General features: G+C 40.6%; 1 protein-coding gene across 11 annotated transcripts in view; it reads left to right on the top strand.

The window, feature by feature from the left end:
* Nucleotides 1-13,191, top strand: part of LOC135516327 (adhesion G protein-coupled receptor L3-like) — a 318,499-nt gene that overhangs the window by 282,516 nt on the left and 22,792 nt on the right. For all 11 annotated transcript variants that reach the window (XM_064940528.1, XM_064940527.1, XM_064940520.1 and 8 more), the window contains 2 exons: nucleotides 8,495-8,561; nucleotides 9,704-9,795. In XM_064940528.1, the coding sequence (XP_064796600.1) occupies nucleotides 8,495-8,561; nucleotides 9,704-9,795 (159 nt within the window). The remainder of the gene's footprint in view (nucleotides 1-8,494; nucleotides 8,562-9,703; nucleotides 9,796-13,191) is intronic.

Below are 13,191 nucleotides of genomic sequence, written 5' to 3'. Positions count from 1 at the left end.
GCCATGGGAATGTGATCCTGCGACCCCCTAGAGTAACAACATATACACTACCATTCAAAAGTTTGGGGCCACTTATGTATTTGATTTTGAAAGAAAACCTATTTTTTTGTCCATTTAAAATAACATAAAATTGATCAGAAATACAGTGTAGACATTGTTAATGTTGTAAATTACTATTGTAGGTGGAAATATGGAATATCTACATAGGTGTTCAGAGGCCCATTATCAGCATCCATCACTCCTGTGTTCCAATGTCACTTTGTTTTAGCTAATCCAAGGTTATCATTTTAAAAGGCTAATTGGTCATTAGAAAACCATTTTGCAATTAAGTTAGCACAGCTGAAAACAGTTCTGATTAAAGAAGCAATAAAACTGGCCTTCTTTATACTAGTTGAGTATCTGGAGCATCAGCATTTGTGGGTTCGATTACAGGCTCAAAATGGCCAGAAACAATGGACTTTCTTCTGAAACTCATCAGTCCATTCTGAGAAATTAAGGCTATTGCATGCGAGAAATTGCTAAGAAACTGAAGATCACACAACACTGTGTACTACTCCCTTCACAGACCAGCGCAAACTGTCCCTAACCAGAATAGAAAGAGGAGTGGGAGGCCCTGGTGAACAACTGAGCAAGAGGACAAGTACATTAGTGTGTCTAGTTTGAGAAACAGACGCCTCACAAGTCCTCAACCGACAGCTTCATTAAATAGTAGCCGCAAAACATCAGTCTCAATGTCAACAGTGAAGAGTCGACTCCAGGATGCTAGAGCGTTGGACTAGTAACCGAAAGGTTGCAAGATCGAATCCCTGAGCTGACAAGGTAAAATAAAATCTGTTGTTCTGCACCTGAACAAGGCAGATAACCCACTGTTCCTAGGCTGTCATTGAAAATAAGAATTTGTTCTTAACTGACTTGCCTAGTTAAATAAAGGTAAAATTAAAACATTAAAGCCAATCCAACTTGCTTCAGGAAGCATGGGGTGAAATCTCAACAAATTACCTCAACAAATTGACAAACTAGAATGCCAATGTTCTGAAAGGCTGTAATTTCTTCAAATGGAGGATTTGTAGACACAATTATTATTTCAATTAAGAATCATTATTTCTAACTTTGTCAACATCTTGACTATATTTCCTATTCATTTTGCAACTCATTTCATGTATGTTTTCATGGAAAACAATGACATTTCTAAATGACCCCAAACTTTTGGATGGTAGTGTATACTTACACACACACTAGACATTTGTGTGTAGCAGGAGCCACATTTCTTGGTGATGGATTGAGACGATAGCTGCCACTGCCTGTCGCCACAGCACCATGTGAATAATAAAATTCTAGCCACCGGTGGAACAATTATACGCAGCTGTGAGAGATGGGGGGGGGGGAACAGGGCGTGACATGCTCAGCTAGAATTGGAGGGGTTGGGGCATCACACAGCTCAATATTCTACCTAGAATCGGAATATATTCATTTGAGCAATAAAAACATGACCATGGGTTGTCCTGTTAACTGAGGAGAGAAAGTGTCACACTTTACAAATTCAAAATGGCCACTGAGATTTTGCTTAGTCACATCTCTAAGTGAGTACATAATAAGAGAACATAATGAAAAGCATTGTTTTTCGTTACATGCCCTCGCGTAGTTCCATTTAGGCTGTTATGGGGCTAATTCGCTCAGGAGTTAAACAGTGTGTGTTATAAGTGTTTCTGTTCCTTGAATAGCAGCATGTTCCAATTGATTCCACAATCTGTTATTTTCAACTGTTTACCGAAATTAGTCTCGTCTACGTTGCCAGAGTATTCTTAGACTAATGTTAGATTGTGTTAGCTGTTGGGGACAATATCTCTGTATGAACAGTGAATTTATTCATTTTTTTAAAAGCCCTAGTTTTGGGGTATATACTATTCTACTGTAAATTATATACCATGAGGTGAACTCATATAATGCCGTACCAAAAAGCCACATAGCTCACATTTCACCCTAAATAATTCACTTGATAATTTAGCTGACATTTAATAATGACAGTTTGTTATAACTTTGAGAGCATCTCTGTCCATTTTGCAACAGATAAACTGCTTTTAGACACCTTGGCATACGTGGAGCCCCTCATGTCCTCACGCGTGACTTTAAGTCTCTTTAGGTTCTCTTGTCTCGAGAGAACCTAAACGTCTCTCCCCCTCTCTCCAAAGTGTCTCTGAGCTAAACTAATGTGCCAAGTTGCTGTGTATCAGTGTCACCGATGCGGGTATGCACTAGACGCTGGGAGACAAATCGCTACCTGGGTTTCTATTCTCTTTGCGTCGTAACCAAGAAGATCAGAGGAGGCTGCCGCCAACGCAGTGTCAGGCCGGCACATGGGGGAAATTGATACGCTCAAATAGCAAAACAGAACCCTGAAATGACTGGAGAGGAGAACATGCAGATAGTCGGAGGATTGCTGGCTTGAGTATTCTCCAGAAATGACAGCCCTTTCCCTTAAAAAAAAAAATCAGCTTTCAGCATATTTCATAATGACTACTTAGGAAGATTTTGATATGCGCATGCGTTTACATCATCTCCTCTTATCCATTGATAAGAGCCACGGGGAGAATTGTCAAGTCTCAGTAACACCAAAGTAACACTCACTGGTTGTTTCCCAAATGGCACTCTATTCCCTATATGGTGCACTACTTTTGACCAGGGCCCATAGAACGGTGCCATTTGTAGGGCTCTATAAAATCAGGATTATTTTGTTGTTGCCTTTTTCAGTAATTTTTTTCTCCCAAATTACGTAATTTTTGTGAGCTTTCCATTTTTTTCCTACCATTTTTTAACTTTTTTTCCCAGTCTTAAAAATCACACTTTTTTTAATAGAAAAATAACACAATTGGATGTTTTAACTCCACACCAATGCTTAAACCAGGAGACCACTTTTGAGGTCTGAACAAAAATGCTTATGTTGATTTTATTTGTCAAACGTCAGTCAAGCATCGATCATCATGTCACCAGAATTACACCCTCAAATTTTTGGGGAAAGGAGCATCAAGCTCATACCGTGCACTTTCACCACCCTGTGAAGTTCTTCATAACTTATCATATGTAGCCATTAATAGCTAGAAGGGATCAGGCTTTTGTCAAATTAACATCAGATTTTACGTTTCATAGCAGGTTAGGAGAACCTATGCATCGGGTTAGGATAATTAGGTTAATGTTAGGAAAAGGGTTAGGGTTATTTAGCTCAAATGCAAAATTGGACCAAAACATCCTGTTTCCATCACAATAGTCTGGATTTTCTTCAAATATACAGTATGACTTTACTCGCATAAAAACTGTGAATGGAAAGTAGTGTTGTTAGATATCTGGCCATCCAGAATCAAAACAACTCATGGACTTCTGCCCCATTGAAGCGTGGGCATCGTTTCCGTGACAACGTCAGCTAACCCATCTGTATTTGTTTTCTTTCAAAGCCTCTTTTGGCACCATAACTGTGGTAGAGCGTGTTGGTGTGTGATGTAATTGCACATACTCGGCCAAGGCATTTGAGCTTGTAGCTGCGACTGTAGTCTAATAACGCTACTGACACCTAATATGGTTGAAACACGAGCGAATATTGCACTAGGGCCATTTCATGTAAGAAAATAAATATATTTTCCAGGACTCGGTATGTATTTCTGATCGCTAGTCCGTGTTCGAGGTGACACAGAATGTTCGGCACTGAGCAGATTTCAAGTCTTGTGAGTGGAAACATTAATTTTGCAAGCATTTTGTGCAAAATATGGCGTGCGTTACCTGTGAATGCTGCGCTGTACCCACTTTAAAATGAGAACCGCAATAGGCCAACGGCCACTGACATTGTGATTTTGTAAATAAAAAAATCGCCCACCCCCCAAGAAAAGCAACTTCCTGTCTCTTCCCTGACTTTTCCTAAATGTTTGTTTTACATTGCTCATTTGTCAGACTTGTAAAATCACAAACAGAAAAGTATTTAGATCCTTTTTGCCAGTTTTATTTTCTCACACCTTTTCCCAACTTAACCCGCCAAGACAATGTGCTGTAGGACGTTGGGACCCGGCCAGGCGCTAATGAGTCTCTCTCTCCTCGCTGAATGAATGATAAATAGTTGAATAGGAAATAATTGTGCACTTAACTTCACAATTGAAATTAAATTAGGCCTTACTGAATGGCAAAGAGAGTGAAGAGGTTGATTTTAATTTAGAACAACAATAGTCTAATGATGAGTGTGTGTTAAGCCTATTTATCAGAGTTGGCGCCCATGTTTCTAGCAAATCATTTCACCGTGCACTTTGTGGGTTGATATTTTCTTTTACGTTTTACTTTGTAAATAGTTGTGTTAAGGGACTGTTTTATTTACTATAATTCTATTACTTATCATATTTATTGTAAGGCAAAACGAAAATTGCAAAACATGTATTTTACTCTATCCATGTTGATGAGCTAGCGGAAGCAAACGATGCCAGTCAGACTGCACAGCCGGCCCATCGAAACTACTCCTAAACAACACAGGAACTAAACAACACCAAAACTAATTTCACACATAATAACAGTTAGCCTAAAGACCCAATTAGATTTTACAATAGTCTGATGAGTGAAAATATTATGTTGTCAAATTTTACATGAAGAAATGGCCACAGCTTGGAATTGACATATGCAGGGAAAGGAGCATCACTTGATCAAATCCTCCTTCAGAGTCACATGCAGGTAAAATGTTCTATATAGTACCAGAAAGAGCATATTCTGCATTCTATGACACTTTGTCAAATAACTCTGAAAATTCAAAAGGTGCAGCTCTATTTTTAAATATCACTTTTTCGAAGAATATCAGCGCTTACCATTCAGCACTTGCACGACAGCATTGCTCTGGCTACTAAGCAAAGATTGGTATCATAATATGCTATCCTGATTTTTCAAATAGATTTTCTTATTTCCACAATGTTTCTTTAGACCTTCCAAAACAAAATTATAAGGATTTCTTTGTGATTTAGTTTTTTACTTATAGGCTAGAGCAGATATATTCCGCTCTTGCCAGCAGCCCAGAGCCTGCTGGTGTTCTACCTGATCATTAATTTCACCCACCTGGTATCCCAGATTTAAATCATCCTTGATTAGAAGGGTACAAGGGAAAAAATGCAGTGAGACTGACTTCAATGTCCAGAGTTGAGTTTGAGGGGCCTAGAGTAACCTAAACTAATGAAAATGCAATTATGTTATTTTAAATAATATTTTTTTAGTATTCTAATGTTACCCAAGACATTCTTAAACACGACCTAATGATTATTGTTCCAATAGCATATATCAAATATGTTGATTAGACTGAATGTTGATGCGTCATAGTCTGGAAGTGGTGTCGAAAATAGGCTCTAGACTTTTTCAGTAGGACTTTCTCAACCTTCTCTATAAGGTACGTATAGGCTGTAGGGCCAGGTGGTTCTAGTGTTAAGTTACACTTTCAGACGTTGGCTATAGGCTATTGCGGCTATTTGAGAATAATGTAGACCTATCATAGTGGCCTATCAACAAAACATTTCCACATATAGCTGCTGTCTTCTATGATATAGTCTACAATAGCATATATTTGGTGTTCAATGTCGGCCTACATTCCATGAGGCTTTTTAAAAACATTATGCATGGCTTGACATTAACAATTTTAGGGCTGATGTTTTAGTCTAAAAGCTCAAATCACTTCATAACATTTCAGAAATGATCTGTAACAATTGGCCAAGTAGGTAACTGAAAATTAAATTGTATTGTGTTATATGATGCAAGAAACCACTTTACCAAATTAAATTCATACTCTCTTCCTTTTGGTTTATTTGCATATTCAAGCCTGTCTCAAAACAGGACACTGCCCCTTTAAGACAAAAAAAAAGCTCTTTATCTGACTCGCTTGGTAAAGACTGTTAGATATCTGCACGTTCCGTGCTCTTGCAGGAAGCAATCACTCCCTCATTGCTGACCCAAATTAGCTATAACCGGGCTAGAAACTCACTAACTAATGTGCACACGCAGCTACACACGGCTCTGCTCTGTGATCTCAAATGTGCATCTAGGCTAGCTACACTGACAGAGGGTGATGGAAAAAACGCTTATGCCCATGAAATAGATCAAGGGTACGCCAATGGGCTCCTCAGCAGGCTCAGCCTAAATCAAAACCACCAACTTAGTCTTGAAGTTAGATTTGGTTTGTTACATTAAAAGGGAGTGTTATTAAGTTGATTCAATCCCAGTTTTCACAGTAGATGTGAAAATGTATCTGTATAAAACCAGGAAAGATGGTGCACATTTTTAGTAAAGTTCAATCTCGTGCCGGCTGGCAGTTATTGAGCAGCTTAGAGGGAACACTGGTGACACGTTACAGTATTATTAAACCTCTAGTTGCATTGTTGCGTTTCCTTCCGGTGTTCGAGTACGGCCCGCACTGTCCGAAGCCAAGTGCTATCCTCTCAATCTGCCTTGAAATGCTGTTGAATTACAGAAAAAGTGTTGCCCCTTCCATGTTGCCTATTTGTCAGTCTGAATGACAACAGAGTAAGAAGCTGTCATTTCAGATGGCCAAAAATGGAGGTCTACCTAGCAGCGGCGGAGATGAAACGATTAATAATTTAGCTAGCAGGTCATGTATCAGCTTCATTTTTGTCGTCCCAGTATTGCCTTCATCCGGCATCCAGGCCTGTGTGATCATATCTGGGCCCATTCGAGTTCATCCAGCCCTGTGTGATCATATCTGGGCCCATTCAAGTTCAATCAGCCAAATAGTGTACTGTAACTGCCATGTCTTGTATTGGTGTGATGGGAAAGAGGATACATAGTCAGTTGCACAAATGAATGCATTCAACCAAAATGTGTCTTCCCCATTTAACCCAATTCCCTCTTCACCTTTTGCAATCTCAGGGACTTGAACCAGTGACCTTTCAGTTACTGGCCCAACGCTCTTAAACCCTAGACTACCTGCCGGAGAAGTGAAGCAAGCGCATGTGTTGATGTGGTAATGGACTGTAAGAGGGGTTCATTGGTTAAAGGTAGACTCCGCGATATGACGTAGATCCATAAAGTAAACCGCATAGTGGGTAAATATCCTCAACAACTAAGAGCATTCAAGCGCGAGGCTCAACTTCTCTGCTGTTTTGGGGCCCTGGCTACCATGCTCTGAACAGCATGAAGTGAACACGTGCACATGCGCCGATACGGTGTGTGACTGTTTGTGTGCGAAGTGCAGCATCTCGCTCATCTCAATATCTCCAGTGCTGCTCGTTGCAACGTCATTTCGCTGAGTCTAGCTTTAGCATGATGAGGTTGAACAGTTCTTCTAGGTCTCTATAGGCCTTTTCACACTAGTTGAGCTGAGCCATATTGCGCTGGCTTGTTGACACATCCCACCATAGTTGCTGGAAAGGACAACGTGAAAGGAAATGCACCCGAAAGCCAGCATAGTATGGTTTGGGTCGGCACAATAGTGTAAAAAAGGTAAAAGTGTGCATATGGTTAATGGTTGTGATAGTTCAATTTCATTTTACTTCATGAGGGAATGAGTGGGAAATGGAATTCAATTAAGGGAATGGAATTCAGTTGAGGGCATGGAATTCAATTGAGGGCATGGAATTTATTCCATTGTTTTCTGGGCAAACTTTTCCAAGCATGAACTGTATTTCTGTGTTCCTATTCAACTCCTGATATGGAATGGATCTCAAGCCGAATAAGCATGTTAACATACCAGCCTGGAGGTGCTGCAGACAGGATCATATCAGAGACGTAGAGTGAAGGACTCACCATCCATGGTATCAAATGTATAGTTTGAACCATGTTTTGAGGCTGTACAGTGTTTGTTTACATTTACGCTGTTTACAAACATGGGAGTAAAAGTGTATATTTTGGTTTGTGCTAAGCTCAAGTTGTAAGAATCAATGGGGATATATCATAAATTTATTAGGCCAAAAATGGATGTAGCAATTTAAGGATTCTAGCTTTAAATTTAGGATTGGGGAGGGGACCTGTACCTAGGGGAAACGCACCCCCCCCCCCGAGCCACCTTTACAGTTTTGTTACTCTGTCCTTTGATAACTCTGTTGTGACCATCACACCCTTTAAGCAGATATGGCACTGAAACTCCAAAATCCCACCCTCCGAACCCTAATGCAATGGTCATAACTCTCCTACCCCCTTGCGACACTGTGTTTTTGAAGTGCTCATTTCTCTTTGTCATTCCAGCCTCCATGTTGATGTATGTCCTGTGTGCTGGCCTCACCTTATACCGCTCGCTCTCTCTCTCGCCCTCTCTCTACCCTGCCCCACCCCCTTCTCTCTCTCTCTCCCTCCCTCTTCCCCAACCCCTTCTCTCTCTCTCTCTCTCCTCCCTTCCCCTCCCCCCTCTTTCTACACTGTACTATCCTCTCACACATTCTCTGGATTCATGTAGCAGAGATGGTAATACAAGAAAAGGAGATGATGATGATAATATTCCATAAATGATGTACTCTCTCTCTTTTCTTCTCCCCTCCAGGTGCTGGCTTCGTCTGGACACTTACTTCATTTGGAGTTTCATAGGACCGGCAACCTTGATAATTATGGTAAGCGTCCCTTCTTCCCCACTCCCGTATCTCATTAACCCTATTTAGCCCCCCAGGTCACTGCTTCAATGGTCCAGAGAGAACTTAACATCCACTTTCCTCTGTAACACCGTTGGGTATGAGCCACTGCTGGTCATGTGTCATGGTTGGAAATGGATGAGGAGGTGAACTGTGAAGTATTGCGGTTAGTCGCTTTGCCGCACAACTGACAGAGATGTCTTTGCTGAGGGAGAGAGGACCTCCACTTAGAATTCAGTCACCAAGTGATGCCTCTCTACAATTTATGATTGATTTTCACCCAGAACATCCACCTAGAATCGTACACTAGGTTTACTATTACTTTGTACCTTGAGGCACAGAGAGAGGACACACAATCCGACACAGGCACACAAGCAGGCACTCCGAAGCCACATAGGCTGAGGTAAAATACACACACACACACACACACATTCTCACACACACACACACTCTCACGGGTTAATTCCTAACTTAGATATTTTCAAAACCCGAAATGCATGTCTAATGCTCTTTCTACACGCTCCAATGTTCTGAAATCACAAAACACTATTATTTCCACTTCATGACTCATGCTTTTTCTCTGTAACAGCCACTAAGAAAGGCTGACTCCTTCTGGAATCGTAGTCCCTCTAGAACGGGGGACGGACGGACGGACGGACGGACGGGGGGGATAAGTAGAAGAGATGTAGAAAAGGGCTAGTCACTTCCCCAGCACAGTGTGTTATGAGTTACAATTAATTTGGTGTCATTTCGAGGGGGACATACTATTTTGAAATGGAGCTACCGCTGGTCCATTACCATTTAATCTAAACTAATTTAAGTGGATTTAACAAGTGACATCAGTAAGGGATCATATATTTCACCTGGATTCACCTGGCCAGACTCTCATGGAAAGAGCTCAGTGCACCACTCAGTGCATACGTGGTAGTGATACTGTATACAACGTTCATATAATGTTGTGCTCTATTTGGCAAAGTGGGAAAACCGCATCTTGTTCCTACACTACATACTCAACCAGCTCTAACAATGTCTGCCCGACTTAAAAATAAATGAAAACATCATCTACGACACACAAACTCCATCTCAAGCTATGCTCTCTCCTTTCTTTCACTCTATTCTCCCAGCTCAACGTGATTTTCCTAGGCATCGCGCTGTACAAGATGTTCCACCACACCGCCATCCTCAAACCCGACTCGGGTTGCCTCGACAACATCAAGTAAGTCACGCGTCCTTCCAGGCATTGGGACCTTCCACACATGACGCTTGGACTGTACATGCCAGTGGTAACCTAATATGGCAAACCAGGTTCCGATGGCTCAGTGTGTTCGAGCATGGTGTTTGTGGGTTCAATTCCCACCTGGGCCACATACACTGGAAATATGTTAACTGTAAGTCACATTTGCATATAAGTTAACAAAAACAAAGGTATTATAAGGAACGATTGATCTCATGCACATCACAATAAGCCGAGACTTTGAGATGGAAGCTGTATAGTTATGAGATGTGTCGCTGCTTAGAAAAACTCCTGTGTTATTTTTGAACCTCTCAAAACACATAAAGATGGGTGAGAATGGCCATGCAGGATGCGCAGCCCTCCATGTTCATAACTCTCAGTTTCACTAAAGGCTGTGTCGTGGAGGGGAGGCAAGGGTTCAAATGAGACAGGTCTTACGGCAGGCGTCCTTCATTATCTGAAGTGCACGCTTGTCGGCGGCAGAAGTGGCCAAGAGACAATCTGGTGGAATTAACCTGACCTGTCGTCATCGGTTAACACGCAGATGAATATTCATAAAAGGAAGTGTTTGTTTGTTTGTGTGCACGCCTGCATGTGTGCTGTACATGTGCGCTCGCGTGAATGCTCACACCCTGCCACTCAGGATATGAAAGTATGATAGACATTAGAAATCCCACTGGTAGCCCTTCCCTGCAGTCAATTGACCAAATTCACCCTCTCTTGGCCTCAAGGGTGGAATGTTTTTCATCTTTTTTTTCATAATTAATCCTTTTTTTGAAACCCTGAAAATGTGGTGTTTCTATGTCAAAAGATTTTGTTATATTTCAGTCTGTGATGCATAAAAAGTGTAATATTGGGATGTAAACTCAATGTAATAGATTTCAACTCTATATCTGACATGATACAGGTGTCACCTTATTAAGCCCATAACCATGTGTGTGAGGTGTATACTTTTCTTTCAAAGTAGATTTGTGTAAGAATACTAAGAAACACTCTGTGACCCTGATTGAGCGCACCGCAGTAAAAGATTAACTGGCGTTGCAATTTATGAGTGACAATTAATAAGTATAAATAAATGTGTTTTAATATCAAATGTTATTTGTAACATAACAGGTAGACCTTAGAGTGAAATGCTTACTTACAAGCCCTTAAACAACAATGCAGTTCAAGAAATAGTTCAGAAAATATTTACTAAATTAACTAAAGTAACACAATAAAATAACGAGGCTATATACATGGGGTACCAAATCAGATTCAATGTGCGGAGGCACAGGTTAATCAAGGTCATTTGTACATGTAGGTAGGGCTAAAGTGACTACGTCTAGATAATAAACAGTGAGTAGCAGCAGTGTAAAAACAAGGGGGATGTCAATGCAAATAGTCCAGGTGGCCATTTGATTAATTGTTCAGCAGTCTTATGGCTTGGAGGTAGAAGCTGTTAGGGAGCTTTTTGGACCTAGACTTGGCGCTCCGGTACCGCTTACCATGCAGTAGCAGAGAGAACAGACTTGTGACTCACTGTGCTTTGGGAAACAAAATAACCATTTATTGTGATATCATCACAATAACAATTGGATAGAATGTTGAAGGTTTGGTCATTCCTAGACTTAGTTCATTTAAATTTGAATCATATCTGTGTTTTATGCCCATCTTTGCTGGTGTTGTGTGTTCATTCTGTGGTGTAATTCAAGGTAATGTGTTGGTCGTGTCTTTTAACGTTAGTGCATAATGACACAGTGGGGCCTTTTCTCCTTTTGGAGCCGTGTCAATACAATGACACAGCATTTTTGTGTTGTTGACTTGGTGTAATTACAACCAGGTGTCAGGGTAGACTTATTTTGTGGCTAGGCTGAAGTCATTTCTCTGCCTCTACCAGTCCTAAATCCTCCAGTTGTTGTCTATGTTTTACCTGTCCTCCTGTTTGAAGACACGGGTGGCATCGGTGTGTTTTAAGGCGGTGATACTGGTGGCACCATCTCGAGCGTCTTGTCACTGCTTTTGTCAGAGTGGAGTGAGCCTCTGCTGGCCTTGTACTCTCAGCAACACACACACACACATACTTTACACAACCCGCCACACACTCACACTCTTTCTCGCTTTATTCCTATGCGCACACACACACACACACACATTATATAGTTCGCATTCTAGCATATGTTGAGGCCAGTTTTCCAGAGGATGCCTACTCTGTGAACTCCGAGTGACATCCCTGTCTAAATTGTAATCCCGAGCTGATGGGAGAGCTGAGTAAACACTCCACTGGACAGGTCCGTCTGTATCAGAATCAATAGTAATCTGTTGTATACCATTGATAGCAGTCTGAGACATGTTGGTGTGACAGAGTTTAAAGCCCAGAGCTGTGCATACATCCGCGACTCAATAACAACCAGTTAAAACCAGGTTAGTAAATATGATTATATGTAATAATGGGCCATGAATACTGTCGTGCCTCTGCGACTATGGACTCTTATTACAGCAAGAATGACCATCAGTTTAGCTTGCTTTTGTTTCATTCTAGGATCTTAATGTGAGCACCCTGTTGCAGGAGAACTTTCCTTTTTACACTTATAGTGTGTTTGAGATTTAAAAAGGATTCTGAAGTTTGTAATTTCCACATCCACTGATTTTTCCTTACAAAAAAAAGTAGCACCCCTACAAAAATGTCCAATATTATAATCCACGTAATAATTCACATTTCCTCTTGTTGCAGGATTATTAAGAGCCTATGTTACATGTTTTTTTTTACCTCATCAATCTACACACAATACCCCATAATGACAAAGCAAAAATGGGTTTCTAGAAAAACGGAAATATCACATTTACATAAGTATTCAGACCCTTTACTTGACACAATCCTGTCTACGGACAATTCCTTCGACCTCATGGGCTGTTTTTTTTCCTCTGACATGCACTGTCAACTGTGGGAACTTATATAGAAAGGTGTGTGTCTTTCCAAATCATGTCCAATCAATTAAATTTACCACTGGTTGACTCCAATCAAGTTGTAGGAACATCTCAAGGATGATCAATGGAAACAGGATTCAAAACTGAGTCTCATAGCAAAGGGTCTGAATACTTATGTCAGAAAATGAATTAAAATATTTGCAAAAACTTGAATAAACAACTGTTTTCGCTTTGTCAATATGGCGTATTATGTGTAGATTGATACAAAAATGTAAATATTTAATCAATTATAAAATAAGGCTGTAACGTAACAAAATGTGGAAAAAGGCAAGAGGTTTGAATACTTTCCGAATGCACTGTTTTCCTGCACTGTAACGGCTTTCGTCTGGTGGAAGAGAAGCGGACCAAAATGCAGCGTGGTGGTTATTCATGTTCTTTAATGAATAAACTCGACATGAAATAACTAAACAAAAC

The sequence above is a fragment of the Oncorhynchus masou genome, chromosome 27 (assembly GCF_036934945.1).
Source record: "Oncorhynchus masou masou isolate Uvic2021 chromosome 27, UVic_Omas_1.1, whole genome shotgun sequence".
NCBI classification, from domain to species: Eukaryota; Metazoa; Chordata; class Actinopteri; order Salmoniformes; family Salmonidae; genus Oncorhynchus; species Oncorhynchus masou.
Note: the sequence above shows the minus strand (reverse complement) of the source record. Positions and strands in the feature narration are given on the sequence as shown.